Source organism: Schistocerca americana, chromosome 2 (genome assembly GCF_021461395.2).
Source record: "Schistocerca americana isolate TAMUIC-IGC-003095 chromosome 2, iqSchAmer2.1, whole genome shotgun sequence".
Classification (NCBI taxonomy): Eukaryota; Metazoa; Arthropoda; class Insecta; order Orthoptera; family Acrididae; genus Schistocerca; species Schistocerca americana.
The window spans coordinates 649,216,519-649,236,800 of record NC_060120.1 but is presented as its reverse complement, the minus strand read 5'-3'; the positions used below and the strand labels follow the sequence as shown (position 1 = coordinate 649,236,800).

Sequence of the window (20,282 nt, the reverse complement as noted above, 5' to 3'; positions counted from 1 at the left end):
ATTACTGAAGAATACAACAAAACCAGATTATATATAAAGGACGGGGACGAGTATCGTGCGGAGATTTATCAGAGAGACTATATGCGGAGCATTGGCCCTGTTTTGCTGTGCATATTGACCCAAGAGCATCAGAATCAAGATCATGAAAACTGTAAAGTTTGCACGAGAAATAAAAAAAAATTATTGAAACAACGTGACAGTGCAAAGTTCCATTAGATGTACCCACATGTTTCGAACTATACCCACTCCCTTGAAGATCGCTGATTTGTGTTTTACTTTTTGTAAAAGTGTTAATTACTTGAACTATGAATGTATTCAGGAACTGAAGATAAATGGTATTGGTTTATATTGTACTGTGCTGATTGATATTAAATTCTTTGTTGTATCTCTTACACAATTATTATTTGAGGCTGTAATTACTTATCAAATATTTCACAAAATTAAACCAGTTGGATATTACACATGTACTTATTCCGTAAGTCGTGCTCGATTGCTGCAACATCGGACCGATTTGCTGTACCGTGGGATGGCTCGGAGGTTGGGCAGTAGTGTGCACATTTTGTGCCAAGGCCGTTGGAACTTAAATCGTAGGTTATGGGGTCAACCACTGCGCCACGAAGGTCTGTTTGGTAAGAGAGGAAACAGTAGCACGAACACGACCGTTCTTTACTAGGTATTCTCCTGTTGGATACACTGTGGTCTCAGTGCCTTACAGAAGCTCTTACAAGCTGTACGATTTTACGTGAAATGTTGTAAACATTGGAACCTGAAATAGTTCACGTCCACAAAGCTTGACACCATTGTCTCCAACACGCACAGTCTTAAGCGAGAGAAATGGAAGGTAAAATTTTGTAAATAGCAGTAAACGTGACAGGATGAACCTCATTGATTCTCTTTTTCAGCAGCAAAACTATTCAAGATGAAAGAACTAAATTCAAATAACACTCAGTAAAATACAAGAATAAGGGAAGTATCTCACCAGCTTTGGATCATTTACCTTGGAATGAGTAATATTGTTTAGAAATGCCTGCTCACAATACATTATCGCGTAGAGCAACATTTCTGTACGACAGAGTGTCGTTTTGTACTTACAAGTGCGCATGTTGACGCTGCCCGACATCCTAAGCTATCCTCTTGCCACTGATGGATCGTCACCAAGTATTTCATATGCAGACTTACTGGGGTGATGTTTATCCAGCAAAATTATGGAATAGTCTGATATTCTGGAACTGTACACCACCTACTGGACACCACTGCCAACCAAGTATTGTTTACCATAACGTGTTCTATCACGGCTACGCAGTAGGGTATTTAGAAGACGAGATTTTAAATATATTCCGTCATTAGTTTCCTTTACACGCTGTACGATATTTATCTGCAAATTTCGTGTCCCTGTAGGTGTTCCTTACGAATGAGGCAATACGAAATGATACCATCTGTCTGAACATGATTGTTCGGCGCTTATTTACCGTAGATCATAGTGTTCTGATCTTGTAGAAGAACTCAAATAATATACAAAGCGAAAGTTTGGGGGACTAATAAATACAAGGAACAAAATCTCTCGTATTTGGCATGAGTAGCTGCATTCGCAACTGTTCCGTTGGTTTTGAAAATACGACTTGTTGGCATATTTAAAACCAGTTGGAGTCTTGGAATCAATGGAATTACGCGGGGCATATACACTGAGAGCGAAACAAACCGGTACACCTGTTTAATATCGTGTAGGGCTCCCGCGAGCACGCAGAAGTGCTGCAACACGACGTGGCATGGACTCGACTAATGTCTGAAGTAGTGATGGAGAGAACTGGCTCCCTGAATCCTCAGGGCAGTCCATAAATCCGTAAGAGTACGAGGGGGTGGAGATCTCTTCTGGACAGAGTGTTGCAAGGCATCCCAAATAAGCTCAATAATGTTCATGTCTGGGGAGTTTGGTGGCCAGCGGAAGTGTTTAAACTCAGAAGAGTATTCCTGGAGCCACACTGTAGCAATTCTGGACGTGTAGGGTGTCGCATTGTCCTGTTGCAATTGCCCAAGTCCGTCGGAATGCACAAAGCACTGGAATGGATTCAGGTGATCAGACAGGATGCTTTAGTGGGTGTCACCTGCCAGAGCCATATCTAGACGTATCAGGGATCCCACACCATGCAGAGCATCCACCACATTGAAGAGTCCCCTGCTGACATGCAGGCTCCATGGATTCATGAGATTGTCTCCATACCCGTAAACGTCTATCTGCTCGATACAATTTGAAACGAGACTCGTCCGTCCAGGCAGCATGTTTCGAGTCATGAACAGTCCAGTGTCGGTGTTGACGGGTCCAGGCTAGGCGTAAAGTTTTTTATCGTGCAGTCATCAAGGGTACACGAGTGGGCCTTCGGTTCCGGAAGCCCATATCGATGATGTTTCTTTGAATGGTTCGCCGCTGACACTTGTTGATGGCCCAGCATTGAAATGTACAGCAATTTGCAGAAGGGTTGTACTTTTGTCACGTTGAACGATTCTCTTCAGTCGTCGTTGGACCCGTTCTCGCAGGATCTTTTTCCGGCCGCAGCGATGTCGGAGATTTGATGTTTTACTGGATTCCTGATCTTCACTGTACACTCGTGAAATGGTCGTACGGGAAAATCCCCACATCATCGCTACGTCAGAGATGCTGTGTCCCAACGCTCTCGCCCCGACTATAACACCACGTTCAAACTCATTTAAATCTCGATAACCTGCAATTGTAGCAGCAGTAACCGATCTAACAACTCCGCAGACGCTTGTTGTGTTACATAGCGGTTACCGACTGCAGCGGCGTATTCTGCCTGTTTACATATCTCGGTATTTGAATACGCATGCCTATACCAGTTTTTTTGGCGCGAATATGACACCTAGCGGAATGCTGGAAATCACGCGGTACAAGATAGCAAATGAAATAATCACATTATCGCATTATCAGTGGGAAATGTAGGCATACATCAGCTCTGGGAAGAAGGAAAAGGGGGGGGGGGGGTAGAGATTCGAAAGGGGATTGGAATTTGAAGACGATTCGTGAGATATCAGGGACCGTCAGAAAGCTTCGTCGTTGCTGGAGAAGCACTGCAAATAGCTGCTGAGTCGACCGGAACATGTGCCATTAGATGCGAGCACGCGAGGAATAGAAATATGAGTGCGTCATCGGTGGAGTGGCGTTGGCTGGCGCGGTGTAATACAGGTGATTCAACTTGGCGGGAACCCGTGCTGGGGCGGGCAGTGCTCCACCGCCGACGCTTTGTGCAACCTGTTTTGTCCCCTCGCTAATTGCTCTAACTGAAAACAAGGCCCTGCTCACTTAGCTCATTGTTCCACAACAGCCTCACGTGCTCCGCTTTCTTGACGTTTTTAGGTGACTCTCTCCTGCAGCCTCTGACGCGGCAAACTAATAATGATTCGGTACGGTGCATACGTCATCAGCAATTGTAGTCGTGCCGGTGAAATTTTATTGTGCGGAAAGATGCTGCACGGGAGACGAATGTTAATATGCGTTACAGGCTTCATCTTGCTGCAACCTCGCATGCATGGTGTGCCAAGAGGAATGGTCAGTTTTCAGGGGTCTCACAGGAATGCTGTTTCGGAGCAAAAAAGTCTAGTAAGCATGGGCTATAAAATGCATACCTTAAGAGATATGAGCTCATTGTTCAATGGAGAAGATGTGTTTCACAGTAGCGTAGATGAGCAAGTGCTCATAGTGCTGAAGGTATGTCTTTTAGAACGCATGTTTACTGGATTTTTTTTCCTGTTTTCATACTGCCACCTCACAAAATGTGGAAAGCAAAGAGCTTCCAGCAGAAGAGTTCTGATCTACAGTATCGAAGAAGAAAAGATTGCTGACAGCTCTTAAGGTATGCACTGTAGGGTCCATATTGACCAGACTATTTTGCTTTGAATTTTCGTTCCTGTCATGTCCCTCAGAATTGACCATTCTTCATGCGATTACCTGTATATTTATGCTAACTGAGTAAGTCGAGTACTGTAACCATATTATCCAGCTATATTTACCTGCTAAGCAAAAGAAACGTACTTAATATGGCTGTTATGTATTTTCAATTGATCTTCTTCTCTAAATAATGACGATCGTTGTTGAAGAGCAGTTATATTATATTATCACCGTACATCATTATTTACTGAATTTACCAGTTGCCACTGGCTTTTATTCCACTTATGATGCTCTGCAGATTTATAAATGTCATCTTTATGTCGAGTCCTCTGCTGATTCGAAGTTGAGCTCTCATGCCAGATTGCTGTGGCTGCGAATCCAGACATATTAGAAAAATGGATGTACGTATGTGCCAGACTTGGCACTCACATCTCCTACCGTCAGGTAACAATCGCTGTAAGGGTAAAAACCACCTACCTATCGTAGTTCAGGGGATATAACATTATAAAAAAATGAGATGCGTGAAAAAATGCATCATGCATGAAGTTCTAATACATTTATTCTTTGCAACTAAGACACTCCTACCTTAGAGTCAACTTCAGGAAATCCCTGATGCCTTGCAGGGCTTTTTAACAGTTTTCAACTGCGAAGCGTAAACGGATGTAGGCTGAAACAATAGCCCGCTGTAGAGCTTTGATGAGGCGCTGCCGTAGAGACGTTTACAAAATCAAATGGTTAAAATGGCTCTGAGAACTATGGGACTTAACATCTGAGGTCATCAGTACCCTGGACTTAGAACTACTTAAACCTAACTAACCTAAGGACTTCACACACATCCATGCCCGAGGCAGGATTCGAACCTGCGACCGTAGCAGCCGCGTGGTTTCGAATTGAAGCGCCTAGAACCGCTCGATCACAGCGGCCGTCCGAAGAGGTGAGTCGTGATGGGAACCAACGCTGAGGCAGTTCGGCAGTGAGGCAATCACGAATGTCTGAAAGTAAATGTGGTCGAGCGCCATCTTGTTGCAAAATGAAATTTCTACTGTCTTGCTGTAATTTTGGCATAAAGGATTGCTAAAATATGTCCAGCTACACGAAATCAGTCGCAGATTTATGCGTAAAGAAAATTGGTCCGTACTTTTGAAGAGCATTGGCGCGAAAGATGTTAACTTTAGGTGAACCACGAATGCGTTTCACAATTTAGTGTGAATGTTCTATGTCCCAAATACGCAGATTATGACAATTCATCTTTCCAGACACGTGATACATGGCTTCACAACTAAAAACCAGCTTTTGTGAAGAACCGTCTTCTTGCAGTAACTGCCGCGCAGGTCATTGCAAAAACTCATGTGTCCCAAGTAGTCAACGCATCTAACAACGTCAGCCGGTATGGTTTACATGCAGACCCCTGTGTACAATGCACCAGACGTTTGACTGCGGTATCTACAGTTTCTGTTCGCAAGTGTGTAACGTAGCAAGTTATTACGAAATAACATTTGATGCAGTAAGGCACGTAGCTGTGTAGCAGGGTGGCTACAGGATGGCTACGTTTGCTCTTCGCTCTGACTCACAGCGCAGCTGACGCTACCAGCCGTGAGAACGGTCTCAAGTAACATTGTCGTTATGCAAATTCATACCCCCTACGAATCTAAATAAACCATAGTAAATATCATCCGCTCTTGTTCAAACTTGGTACCCAATCATTTGTTATTAAGGAAAGGATCCTGTCAGAATTTCAGATTTTATCTATCATAGCTACAGACATCGGGAAAATCACTTAAATATACTAAAACCGACTCTTATGTTTCAAAACTCAGTTAGGAACAATAACCAAATGTCTTTTATTATCATCTGAAGTCATAACAAATCTCACAGTATCTAAAATCACTTAATTGGAATTTTCTTTTCAAAACTTTAATCACTCTACGTTACGTAGTATAAAAATCATTCGGAATCATTATTTGTTTATTATTTTTTGTTGTGTGAGTACGTGGGAATGAATCAGAGAATGTATGTGGGACATACGTTAAAACTTAATGTCATTTTATGTAAAACCTTATAAAATTGAACCGTGGGAAAATTGTGTTGCAACCGCGATACTGATGACGTATGTCGATGTGTGCTTGCTTTTGTAAGAGAGTAAGTCTGAAGCGGAAAAAGTTTCTATATTAATTTAAAGAATATTTTACATTTTGTTCTATTTTATTAAACAATATATTAGAAATTGAAATTTTAATGACGTAAATGAATGTTTTGATTAGTGATTGGCTAAGGCAAGTTTTGTCGCGAAAATGATCTTGGAGAATCAATATGATTGGTCATTCAGATCAATAGCCAATCAGATTTAAGCGGTTCCCGCACGCAGAGAAGTGGATAGGCAGAGACGAGAGGAGCATCGAGAGAGTTGCTCGCTAACCTGCTTCGGGGTAACACCATGCTAGATATCTCCGTGAAAATGATATGTAAAATGAACTAGTGAGTTAATTGCGTTTAAAACGTGTCGTGACTAAGGCGGCTTAATTTACGAACATTTTGAGGAAAGTTTGATGTTTCTGAAAAAAATAGTTGAAGTTTTATAAGCGTGTGATCTTTTGGTCGTAGACACAATTCCGCGTGGCATATTCCGTGTTCTTTATGGAATACTGTGGCGAGCACTTCTGACATAGAAAACCACTAAAACGACCGAATGTTCAACTCGCTAATAATGATGAGTCAGTGACTGAAGATCGCAAAATTAATCAGGTCGGACTTGCAGGAATCTGGCTGCTTTTACGTGAGAAATATGTTGGATAAACAGTGAACTTGGAATGATAGAGCATTTGCATTATTAAACACTGACTTGATAGCCATTTCATGTGCTTCCTTATAAATAAAAAGACGTTAATAGAATTTTCAAATGCTTACTGCAATTAAACTGCATTCTCCTATCGCCCGAAATTTGTGAAAATGAACTTACTGGAAATGATTTGCAACTTGATTTACGCGGGCTCCGTGTGGTAGGTATTAGGTAGTGGTTTCATCAACGCTGCATTACTGTGCCTAACGTGTACCTACTACTGCAGAGTGAAGGGACGTCGGAAGGAAGAAATATAGAGCTAGGTAAACTGTTCGATGAAAGTGAGTGAGAGACAGAGTAAGGAGAGGAAAGGACGACAGACCGAGCTCGTCCCGCCGCCAAGTGTCGTCGATTTCTTCGGGTTCCTGGAGAAAGATTCCCGCTCACGGTCCTCCTCTGCTAACGGTTCCGAATAGTCTGCTTTCTTCGCACCACATGACCAGCGAGTCTCACGAAATGTGTTGTACCACCCATGGATAACTTTATCTGTTGGTGCTTTCACTTGATATTTGGAACGACATGCCGTCAGAACTGACTCACTTTCAGCGATTTCAATGACACAAAATGCAAGCATCGCTCCATTATACACCGTGATCTAACAGTAGTGTGTTGTCACGGCGCGTAGTACGAATGGAAACCTGGAGACACGCTCTGACCACTGGTATGTGTGTCTGTTTTATGTCGTGCTGTTTTAGTGCAGTCGTCTTACGAAACCGGAGAGGTATTTTATAACCTTGCATTATTATTGTTATTATTATTATTATTGTTGTTGTTGTTGTATAAAGATCTCCGTGAATTGTGGCGTACAACAATCTTTAGAAGAACTGCATTAAGTGTTTCAAAACAATTCACAGCAATCTGCGGAGCCGCGGCACGTTTGTGTTTTTGTTCGATTCGCCTACATGTCCAGGCGTCTGTGAGCGTGTGGCTTGAGTGTTCTGTCACGGCCAGACCCGACCCAGTTTCTCGGGTGGTCCATTCAGTCGCTAGCGTGAGCAGCGTTTTACGGCGTGTTAGGCCGCAACTGCAAAATACACCCACTTTCTGTACGCCACCACCATGGCCCACAAACCCGGGCCAGACGCGTACATTGGTGGTCTTTCTGCGTACTTGTGGCTGTATGTCGAAAAATTAAGACGCGGACACAGATGATGAACCGAACATTTAAGAAAGTGGAGGCTACAAGTAGGCGCCGGGACGTTAAAAAAAGAGGACTATTTAACCCTGTACGTTCATTGAGCACGAACACTATTGGAGCTGACATTAGGGAGAACCGTTTTCCTTTTCCTTAGGAGGGCCGTTGAATACAAGCATCTTCTGAATCCCTCGCTTGCCGACTAAACTCCTCTGCAGCCCGACTGCCTAAGAATCTCGGGCACCAGACCTGGAGGGAGTCATTTCGAATCCGGATGATAGAAGAAATGTTCTCTATTAGCATTTGGGTCTGCAAGAGTTGAAGAGCTGCTATTGTACTGTTCCTGATTTTCAGATTGTGCAGAATCGCCCAAATTAAAACCCAAACCTTTCCGCAAAGTAATGTCGAATGAGAGTACTTGGGACTGCTGTCGGTTATCCATTTGCCGGGACTGAGCAACGCGACGGGACAGTTAAGATACTGAGTTCGCATTCGGCAGTGTGGGCGTTCCAGTCCTCGTTCAGCCGCTCGTCGGACTTTAGCAACGCAACTGACTGAAGCCAATCACTGTATATTTTCGGGCCACAACTGATTTCGTGCTCGATCCTTATGCAATTCTCATTTTCGCTTCGACTGTCTTAGTCGTCGACGGAACATTAGGCGCCAATATTTCTGCTTTCGGTTAGTTCGAAATGTAGACTTAACTCAGAAGTCGCTTCCCAGAAATTACGCAGGAAGGATCGTGCGCTGTGACTGGGCACCACCCTCTTGTCCTCGTTTCAATTCCACCATTATACATAACAAGAAAACCGAGTGAGGTGGTTAATACGTTTCGACTCGAATTCGGCGAGACCCGGGGTAAAAATCCTAGTCCAGTCACCCAGATTTAGGCTTTTCGTGATTTATTTACTTAAAGAAAATATTGTGTTTGTTATTTTTAATAGGCCACTACTGACTTCCTTTCGCAGCCTTGCCCCTTCAGTGCTTGTCCTCCAGTTACATAATCGTCGACGGGACCGTAAAACCTAGACCTCCATCTGCTACGGTCGCAGGATCGAATCCTGACTTGGGCATGGATGTGTGTGATGTCCTAAGGTTAGTAAGGCTTAAGTAGTTCTAAGTGTAGTGGACTCATGACCTCAGATGTTAAGTCCCATAGTACGTAGAGCCATTTGAGCCTAGATTTCCTTCTTTCCTTTCATAACAACGAAAACACAGCAAGGACTGTTATGCCCGAGAAGCCACCATGTGGTACAAACGAGATAGGTACATGTTTAGCTCACTACACCGAGGGAAGTGTGGTCGTGATGGTATAGTGGGTGGAGCAGTAGAATCCGGCACTGGAACTGCAAATTAAGTTCCGAATACGAGCGTGGATTTTTCCTCTTTTGAACCGTTCCAGCCTCTCCCTCCTAGTCCAATGGTAGAGAAAGGCTGCACTCTAATCGCTAGATGACATTCTATACTGTGGTGGCTAAGCAAAAGAAAACTCCTTATTCGTCGCTATTATAGAAAATAAATAAGGTGAGAAGCAAGTAGCGAAATCTTTATACTTTTCGAGTCCTCGTGCTTCTAAGCTAGCTTCACAGATACAGAGATTTGCACTAAGAAATGGATAATTCCATCGTTGTTTCTGAACCAAGTTATGTCAGTAATTTTCCGAACGCGCTTAACTAAAAATGAACAGCAGTAGAATAAGCTGCAGTTTCTATGTGGTCCGGAGCAAGTTCCAGTTAGGTGTGTATAACTAGATGGGTTAGATTCTAGGCCAGAAGTCAGAGCCGTTCGACTTAGAAGCTGAATACAACGGTTGTGGTAGGAGCTACGTCGTCTGTAGGCTGCCGTGTATCACGAACTGTGGAGTGAGCTGGAGCCGCGGTGATAAAGAAATTCCAGAAGAACACACAGCAGCTGTTGCTCCAGCGGCAGTCTGACTCATACTCGTAAACCTGTGAAAACAAACGCTCTTGCTCGCGAGCTCATGTCCGCCGCGAGGCCAGTGGAGATGTAGACGTTCACTCCTCAAGGCAGTGTTGTGATGGACTCTGAAGTCAGTTGTTGGCCTAGGTTAGGCTCTTACCTATATAGGGGTACCATTATATGTGAGCAGCTGCGAAATAGAAAACTGCTTCAAAAGATACCTGAGAAGTGCGCGAAGATGTCACAAAGGTAACATGACCGCTTTTTAACTATTGGGAAAGCAGTATGGCCAACAGGTAACTGCGAGTCAAGGGACAAGTATTCCGTTCAGGAGGACCAAGGTTCAAATCTACAAGTGGCTGGCCGTCAGTCCAGTGAATTCCAGAATGATTCATTTTATGAGGCAAAGGGGAGTTTCTTTCCGCACCCTTGTGCAAGTGAACTAGTGCAATCAACGAAATCTGAAATAGAACACGTGTAAATACTGATACTGCGTTGACGCGGCGGGTACTTGTTTAGCAGTGGCCAAATTTTTTGAAGGCGGAGATCAAAGAAACTTAAATGCACTGTAACTTTACAAGGATTGCTTTTTTTTTATAAAAAAAAAAAAAGAAAGAAACCCTTACGTTGGCTGTCGCGGCAGGCTTGTCGCCATTAGAAATAAAACGTAACTATAGACACGGCACGCATTCAGTCGCCTTGAATTTTATAAAGAGGCATATATTCACTAAGAGACATAGTGAATTTTGGCCGGCTAAAAGTAATAAAGACGCAATAACTCTAGTCCAATGACAAAATTATATTTAACGAAAAATGTCTTTTAATAGTAACCTTGAAGCACGAAAATTTGCGAGTTGATACTTTTCTTCCAGGAGAAGGCAAGAAAAAGAGAATAAGCGTAGAGAGACAAGTAGATACCACATCCTGAGACGCAACGAATTACTTAATCATCTACCAAATGTTCCAAAATATGTTTCTGAGACGGATGCAGGGATTCAGATTCGTGGCAAATAAAACCCCTCTTGGTGTTGTAGCGACTTCCACTCTTGTCGTAAGCTGTAAATTTTGCTGGGTTTAACTAACAACACGCGGTTAGAAACGAGTGTGGCAATAACGAAGAGAATAAATTTCATCATTTGCTCCCAGTGACGTACTGTGCAATTACCCAAAATATCGTTCCTAGACGTAATGGAAGCCCTCGAGATTGTTGATTTGGACACTCAGTGGCAACTGGTGGAGGAAATTATTATAAATGCTGCTGACTTCAGCAGTAAAAATGGGTTATGGAAATATCGGTATTATTTGGAACATTCGCTGTAATTTTGTGTATGTATTGTATCTAAAATACATATTTCGAAACACAAGACTGAGTCAGTGCACTACAGCGGTCAGACCAGAATGTTCATATGCCAATGAGTACTTTACACTGTACAGTATATAGTCGTAGTGTATCCAGAACTTGAGGCATCAGAAAGAAGCGCTGCAAGAGACGTAATGGGTGCAATAGAGACGGAAGACGGCGGGGAAATTATAAATAATCAGAAAATTTAGTAAAGTATACAGAAAAATAGGACTAAATGACGAACTGAAGATGGACAATTTTTCACCATCGTTATAAACTGTATGAGGAGACAGCAACGAAACAAATAGTTGATTAATTTCTAAAAAGTAAAATAGTATCTTGGTTCAGGGCAGAAAGAAAAAAGTAACCGGATAGAAAAGATATTCTAAAATCTAAATTGAGAAATAATCTTTCAAGAATCAAGTATTAGGTGACAGCAGAAACAAAACGGTAAAGCTAGAAGAAAGTGAAATAATATTGGGAAAGCAGAAAACAGGAAGATGAGGAAATGAAATTAGGGTATGATTCTTGTCGGTTAGTGCGAAACGAATAGATAAATACGCATCCTGTACGTAGCAGGAGGCTGCCAGGACATGAGAATGAGGACGCGTGACACTTCCTTGGTGACGGCTCGCTCTTTGCACCGTGATTAACAGGTCCAGTGCGTTACACGGATGCAGCAACGCCCTTCTCAGCAGGCGGCGATGGATTCGGGGAGAATGAACTAGTCGCGTACTCACCAGCTGCATCACCTTGATGGAGACGCGGAAGGCGGTGTTGAGAGACATGGTCGCCGCGGTGCCGTCGCCACAGAGCCCAGAGCCGAACTGCGGCAGGGGCGTCCGTCGGCGGCCATAAAAGAGCGCTCGGCGCGTCCTTGCCGCCGCCGGCGCGTCCCGCCAGGGGGGCGTCGCTTACTCACCGCGGCCGCCAGAGGCGCGGCGTGCTTTTCCAGCGCTTTTTGGCAGAAATCCGCTAAACGCCACCCAAAGACCCCTCATAGCTACTCGCCACAATTGGCCGACTGTCAGGAGCAGCGAACTTTCCGTAAATGCCGTCACTGTTTGGGGTCGCCGTCACACTCCCGCACCGTGCTCGACACTTGGCGGGCTCACTTTGTCTTTTATCGTCACATGCTAGGGTAGAATCCAAGTCTACCGACAAATTTTCCTATGCTTTGAAACTTCTAGGCAGATAAAAACTGTATGCCTGACCGGGGACTCGAACCAGGGACCTTTACTTTCCGCAGACAAATGCTTTATCGCCTGACCTGGGCAAGCACCACTCACTACGCTATTGTTGTGGTCTTTAGTCCGAAGAGCACTTTGATGCACCTGTCCACGCATGCCTATCCTGTGCAAGCCTCTACATCTTCGAATAATTTCTGCAACCTACATCCATTTGAACCTGCTTATGTATTCATCTCTTGGGATTCCTCTAGATTTTTTACCCCCTCCTGTCTCCCTCTTAGACCGCTACGTCGCAGGTTCGAATCCTGCCTCGGGCATGGATGTATGTGATGTCCTTAGGTTAGTTAGGTTTAAGTAGTTCTAAGTTCTAGGGGACTTATGACCACAGCAGTTGAGTCCCATAGTGCTCAGAGCCATTTGAACCATTTTTTGTCTCCCTCTTATAATGCATGTCGGTAACCGTTATGTTGTGATAAGCCCAAAGTTACGTCTTCGCTGATAATGATAAATAGATCGAAGACGACCAAAGGGATCTGTTGCCTTAGGAATTTGGTCAGGTAAGCAAAAGATTAATTGATACAAGTGCAGCCGGCTGAGATGGCCGAGCGGTTCTAGACGCTACAATCTGGAACCGCGCGAAGGCTACGGTCTCAGGTTCGAATCCTGCCTCGGGCATGGATGTGTGTGATGTCCTTAGGTTAGTTAGGTTTAACTAGTTCTAAGTTCTAGGGGACTGATGACCTCAGCAGTTAAGTCCCATAGTGCTCAGAGCCATGTGAACCATTTGATACCAGTGCACATTAAATAAATATATTGTACTCAGCTAGTGGGTGAAGAAATGTTACGCTGTTGACAGCTCGGGGCTGAGGCCCGACAAGGACGTGCTCTAAGTACACTGAATGTTTGCCGGGACGTCTATCAACAACTCAATGTAACTTTCGGCACCAACTAGCAACAAAAATTAACCTCGACTAGAGGACTGGTGCCCAGGTGCCTGGCGGTCTTCATTGGTCGGCAGCCTTGAGGTTCTTCATCGGGGGCGATATTGAAACCGCCGGTCGTGGCCTCCGCAGGAATCTTCGAGGCACCGGCTCCGGCAGTGTCGATAATGTACGGTACTACACCCTCCAGTTCCAAATTCGTGATACCTTGATGTGTGGGAAAGTGTCCTATCAACCCACGCCTTCTTTTCGTCAAATTGTACTACCAATTTTTTTCTCCTGAATTCTGTTCAGTACCTCTTCATTACTTGCGCCCATCCATGTAATCTCCAGCATTGTTCTGTAGCATCACATTTCAAAAGCTTTCTTTCTCTTCTTGCCTGAACGGTTTATCGTCCATGTTTCATTTCCATACAAGTCTACACTCCGGACAAACACTTTCAAAGAAGGCTACCTAACACGTACATTTTCATTCCATGTCAACAAATTTATTTTCTTCAGAAAATTTTTCTTAGTATTGTCAGTCCCGATTTTACACTTCTCTACTTCGACCATCTCAAGTTACAGCGAAACTCATTTGCTACTTTTAGTGATGATGATGGTTAGTGTTTAACGTCCCGTCGACAACGAGATCATTAGAGACGGAGCGCAAGCTGGGGTTAGGGAAGGATTAGGAAGGAAATCGGCCGTGCCCTTTCAAAGGAACCATCCCGGCATTTGCCTGAAACGATTTAGGGAAATAACGGAAAACCTAAATCGGGATGGCTGGAGACGGGATTGAACCGTCGTCCTCCCGAATGCGAGTCCAGTGTGCTAACCACTGCGCCACCTCGCTCGGTTACTTTTAGTGTCTCACTTGACAGCCTAATGGCGCCAGTATCGCCTGATTCAATTCGACTACGCTGTATTACCTTTGTTGTACTTTTGCTGATGTTTATAATACAACATATTTCAAAGATGCTATGCACATCGCTCAACTGCTCTTCCAAGCCTTTTGCCCTCTGTGGCAGAATTATGGTGTCATCGGCAAAACTCAATGTTTACCTTTCCAAATTTCTCCTTGGTTTTCTTGGCAGCTTGCTCAATATACAGACTGATTCCGGATGGGCAATAACCCGGTCTCACCCGCTTCCCAAATACTGCTTCCCTTTCATGTTATCCACTGTTAGAATTGCTGGACTCGCATTCTGGAGGACGAAGGTTCAAACCCGCGTCCGGCCACCCCGATTTAGGTTTTCCGTGATTTCGCTAAATCGCTCCATGCAAATGGCGGGATGCTTCCTCTGAAATGGCACGCCTGACTTCTTTCCCCGTCCTTCCCCAATCCAAGCTTGTGCTCCGTCTCTTATGACCTCGATGTCGACGGGACGTTACACACTAAGATCCTCCTCCTCTTCCTCCACCTACACTGTTAGAATTGCTGTCAGATTTCTGTAAATGTTGTAAATAAAGTTTTCCTTCCTATATTTTATTCCAGAATTTCAAAGTGTGTGTCAACATCGCCAAATATCTTTCTTTAAATCTCCACTTGCTGTAAACATAGGTTTGGATTTCTTCAACATCACTTCGAAGGTAAGCCGCGCGGGATTAGCCGAGCGGTCTCAGGCACTGCAGTCATGGACTGTGCGGCTGGTCCCGGCGGAGGTTCGAGTCCTCCCTCGGGCATGGATATGTGTGTTTGTCCTTAGGATAATTAAGGTTAAGTAGTGCGTGAGCTTAGGGACCTTAGCAGTTAAGTCCCATAAAATTTCACACACATTTGATTTGAACTTCGAAGGTAAGTCGCGTATCATCGAAGGATTTCCACTGAAATACGTATTCTGATATGTAAATTCATCTTCAGAGGTTTCCATTTCCTTTTGTGTATCCTCCTTTTTTAAATTTACTTTATTAAGACATAGCCGGCCGGTGTGGGCGTGCGGCTTTAGGCGCTTCAGTCCGAAACTGCGCTGCTGCTATGGTCGCAGGTTCGAATCCTGCCTCGGGCATGGATGTGTGTGATGTCCTTAGGTTAGTTAGGTTTAAGTAGTTCTAAGTTCTTGGGGACTGATGACCTCAGATGTTAAGTCCCATAGTCCTCAGAGCCATGTATTAAAGACATCAGTAGTTCTTCTAGTGCAGTGCTGCTCAGCATTTCCTTAGATCTGGCACTGAAATTTTTTGCTTTTACATATCTTTTAAACTTACCATCTTCGATACCCTGTATTATGTATGAAGACCACATGGGAAAAATGGGTAGTCCATTTTTGTCATTCATTTTTTGTTCGATTGTATACCTTATGCTCCGTGTATTACAGTGCTCTAATGCTTTAGGGATCAAAGATGTCACAAAAATATTGACTGTGTTAATATAAATGTACAGGAGAGGAAGAAAGGGGGCGCAGCTCTCTCTGGAGGGACAGCACGCACGTCCGTAAACTGCGCTCTGCGTAGTACTAACAGTTATTTTTTGTAATTTTTAGTTGGCCATCGTGGTCTTACTTGTTACACAGACAGCTGTTTTGTTTTCCTCTTTGGTCGTAACCTTAAACCAGACGTTCAGTTTCATTTGTTTATCATTTTTCGATTCGTCGTGAGCCATACAGACGACCATGAATAACTTAAATGTCAACAAAACAGGAAAGAAGGTCTGCAGATAAGGTGGACAAAACACATCAAGAATAATAATTTCGGATCTGCATTGCAACATTGAAAAGTAATGCGGAAAGAAGTATGCCAGCAATGGAGGCGCATTTTTTCAGATTACGTTCCAGTATCTGCAGAGAATTCCGTAGACCTACAGAAACAATGCTCCTCCGAAACCCAACAGTATTAGCGTCACTACCGTACGAGTAATTTATTCTCTTCACTACCGCATAGTGCTTCCTGTATTATCAAGTAGAAAATACAGAGTATATCAAAAAGAATCATCCGATTTGGCACCTCTATATATCTGAAACTAATAAACATACATAATGAATTTTGTTTTTTTGATGAATCGGATCTCAAAAAAGTTCTGTTTCATACCTTTTCATAGGTGTTCAGTATGCCCCCCTTGAGATGCACGGCATATGTCAATGCGGTATTCAGATTGTTCCCACACTGCAGCACGTATTGAGTTATATTAACCCCCACAAGAAAGAATCACATTGTCATTTGCAGTGACCTTGGAAGTCAGTAATGTAAGGCTGAATCAGTGCGACGGATCCATCGTCCACTAATCCTTGGATTTAAAAATTTGCGCACTTCCATCTGGAAGTGCCAGTGTGGCGGTGCCCCATCCTGTTGGTAAATGAAGTCGTTCGAATCAGTCTCCAAACGTGGGAAAAAAAAGTTCTCAAGCATGTCGAGATATGTGCTTCCTGTAAGTGTTCTCGCAAAGCAAAATTGCCCGTTCACCTTTTCCCGTAAAACTGTACAAAACACGGTAAATTTAGGAGAGTCCCTCTAATGTTGTACAACTTCTTGTGGTTGTCCCGTACTACATATTCTCACATCATGACCGTTCACCTTTCCATGTAAATGGAATATTGCCTCGTCACTAAACACTAAGCGTAAAAGAACACTGTCATCCTCCGTCTCGCCAAGAACGAAATTACAGAACTCAAGACGTTGTTGTTTGTCTCCTTCACGAAGAGCTTGCAGTAGTTGAATTTCGTGTGTAAACGTGGACACAACACAGGCCAGATGGACATCGAGGGCATGCAGAACTGTCCAGCTGCTCGACGAACGGATTTCTGCGGACTCCATGTGAAACTATGGCGGGTGCATTCTACGTCAGTGTCAAGACACTCGGAGACGGCCCGACGATTTGCTTTTACAAATGGTTCAAATGGCTCTGAGCACTATGGGACTTAACATCTGAGGTCATCAGTCCCATAGACTTTTTTTTTTTTTTTTTTTTAAAAAAAAAATTCTTTATTCTCAATATTCTTATATCATACAAACAACCCACCACCTTATACAATTAGTGGGTCCTATTTGATACATTTGTATTTTATATTAGTACTACAGCTAACACAATTTGTTACTTTTCTGTTGCTCACACTATGGGCACTTCTGTCTATTTCCTACATTGTTATATTCTACTTATGCTAAGCTACTTCTACCTGCAGCGTTTACATTTGTGCCAGAATAGTATAAACCTACATTGTTGGCCTTGTTCACCGAGCTAATCCCGGTGAACGTGCCCCTGGCACCAGGCTGGCCGGAGTTTCGATACGCTGCAGCACTATACTAATGGTTTCTATCCTAGCTTATCCTACGTCTACTCTGTCTTAACCTAGTGTCGAAGTTGGTGAGTGTCTCAATCGGTAGTTGGGCGCACCCTACCTCCTAATCCCAGGCATGGCGGATTCCAGCCGTAAAGCGGCTGGCCAAGTCCTCGCCTCGGCGGAACAGGTTAGAATGCGCAGAGTCTAATTTGGGAATAGTTAGGTCTTAATTGTTGTTCCTTAAATAGTCCCTTATCACTTTGAGTGATATTTCGTTAGATAATTTATTCAAGATTGTAAAGTGGTCCTCATGCCTGAGCAGGTGATACGTGTCGTGATTTGGTAATTGCTGACGAAGTTGCGCGGCTACATCGTCGAAGAGGTGGCACTCATACACCACGTGTTCCGGGGTGCCTGGTGTGGCCCCACAGTCACACGCTGGTGTCGCCTGTTTCCCAAACCGGCATAGATATGCCGGGTAGGGTCCATGACCTGTGAGGAAGTGCAGCAGTCCTCGTGATGGTGTGAAGTGCTTTAGTTGTAACCTTTCCCTAATATTGGGCAACAGTTCATGTGTTCGCCGACCGGTTTCCTCGTTATCCCATTGTTCTTGCCAAAGTTCTTCCCCCCTTCGTTTGATTTCAATTTTGTTCCCCACGTATATCCCCATCAATTCAACTACTTTGTCCCTGTTTCCCTTTTTTATCCAGTACCATGCTGCCTGCTCCCGGATTTTAATGTCGAGCGGGCAGAGCCCCATCAGTACTGTTAGGGCTCCTCCAGGTGTAGTTCTGTATGCTCCCACTGATCTTAGTAACATGCTCCGCTGCACTCTTCTCACAGCCATGGCAGGCATAACCCTCGTGAGTCTGTGGGCCCAGATTCCTGATCCATATCCTACAATTGAAGTCAATATGCTATTATGATATAATTTGATTAGTTCTGGTGGTAGGTGAAATCGCTTGTGTCCAATTGCAATGAGATGATTTAATGTTTCCAAGGATTTTTGTGTAACGGTATCTATGTGTGATGTATATGTCCACCTCTCATCGACGACTACGCCCAGGTATCGCGCTTCATGGCGTCGAAGAACTGGTGAGCCGTCTATCCTCACAGTTGGATTTCTAACTAGTTGTCCTTTTAAGAGTAGATATGTAGATTTTGTTGGAGAAATCTTCATTTTGGACAGGTGGCACCATGTACTTAGGATTGTTATGGCCCTTTCAATTTTCGGCTCTAAGTCTTCGCGGCTACGGCCACCAACCAGCAGGAGGAGGTCGTCCGCGTAGGCTATGCCCTCTAGCACATCGTCGCTGTTCTGAAGGTTGTCCAAAAGAGGTTCCATATTAACATCCCAAAAGAGTGGCCCCAGGACTGACCCCTGTGGACACCCCTTGGTGATCTTTTTGCTTACTCTTCCGCTAGGGGACGATAGCCAGACCTCCCTATTCTCACAATAGCTCCTGAGACAGCCATATAGCGACGCTGGGCACTCCTTCTCTCGCAATCGAGAGAAGAGCGAGGGCCACCACAGGCTGTCAAAGGCGCCACTGATATCCACCATGATGCCGACCACGTATTTGTGCGGGGTAGAGGCGCAGACCTCAGCAGCCAGGGCGATGGCGTCAGACGCCGATCTCCCTGTCCTGAAACCGAATTGTCTGTTACTCATCCCGCACAACACTCGGTGTGCTGCCAGTCTGTCTGCCAGCAACCTCTCAAAAAGTTTCCCCAGTGTGTCTAATAGACATATGGGCCTGTAGGATTTGGGTTCTCGTGGATCTTTGTCTCGACTTTTCTTGATTATTACAACTGTAGCCCTTTTCCATATTTGGGGGAATTTCCCGAGCCGCAGACACTCGTTGTACAACTTTGTGAGAGGTGCCACCAATTGGGGAGCCAGGAATTGCACCACCTCTGCGGTGATGCCGTCTGGGCCTGGAGCCTTGCCTCTTTTAAGGGCTTTTATTTGTGTAGCTACTTCTTCCTCGGAGAAGGGATATACCATATTGTTGTTTCGGTATTCCTCTAGATCTTGTCTCCGAATCTGCTGTTGTGCCTCAGAGTCCTCATTTTCGCCATCGTCAGGCAGCAGGACACGGAGGAGGACCTCAGCAGTCTCCTGCCAGGTTTCCGTCATCCTGCCCTGATCCCTGACGGTGGACAACACCATGGGTGACCTGATCTTTTCCCGCACCAACTTATATGGTACACCCCATGGGTCTGTAGCTAGTTGCGTTTGTACATACTTTTCCCAGCTCTGTAGCCTCACGGCTTTGAGCTCTTGCTGGAAGTGCTCCTTGGCCTCTCTATATCTCAGCAGCCAACGTTGCTTTTCTTCCCAGACGACACTTCGCTGGTAGTACCTCCTGGCTCTCCTGACAGACTGGCGCATCTGTCCCAGCTCGGTTGACCATGGTGACGGAGAGGCCGCTACGGCTCTCCTCCTGGTTGGTACAGCGGCCTTTACCGCCCTTACGACTGCTTTCACCAGCTCCTCTGCGTATCCCTCGACATTTTCGTCACCGTCGGGCAATGTCGGTATTTCACACTCCCTTGCCAGGCGATCCCAGTCAGCTCTGTTGTAGTTTAGCTGTGTCTCCCACCCCATGTCCCAGCGGCATTCTTCGTCTCCCAATGAGAATGTGATAAGATTGTGGTCACTGGTTGTTACCTGGTCCCAGACCATCCAGTTTGTTACCTTGGTGGCGAGATTGGGCGTGACCAATGTAACGTCAATGTTGGTGCCCTCGCCCCCACCTCCTGCGTAGGTGGGCGGGTTTCCTTGCTTATTGGCGACCATTAGCTGTAGCGCCATGATGGTCTC

The 20,282-nt window shown here is 44.6% G+C and overlaps 1 protein-coding gene across 1 annotated transcript in view; it reads right to left on the bottom strand.

The window, feature by feature from the left end:
• The window catches only part of LOC124595862, a 36,890-nt gene extending 24,920 nt beyond the window's left edge, over window positions 1-11,970 (bottom strand). Inside the window, exon 1 of the mRNA XM_047134769.1 lies at window positions 11,872-11,970. Coding sequence (XP_046990725.1) covers window positions 11,872-11,919 — 48 coding nt within the window. The 5' untranslated portion in view covers window positions 11,920-11,970. The remainder of the gene's footprint in view (window positions 1-11,871) is intronic.
• Window positions 11,971-20,282: the final 8,312 nt, after the last annotated feature.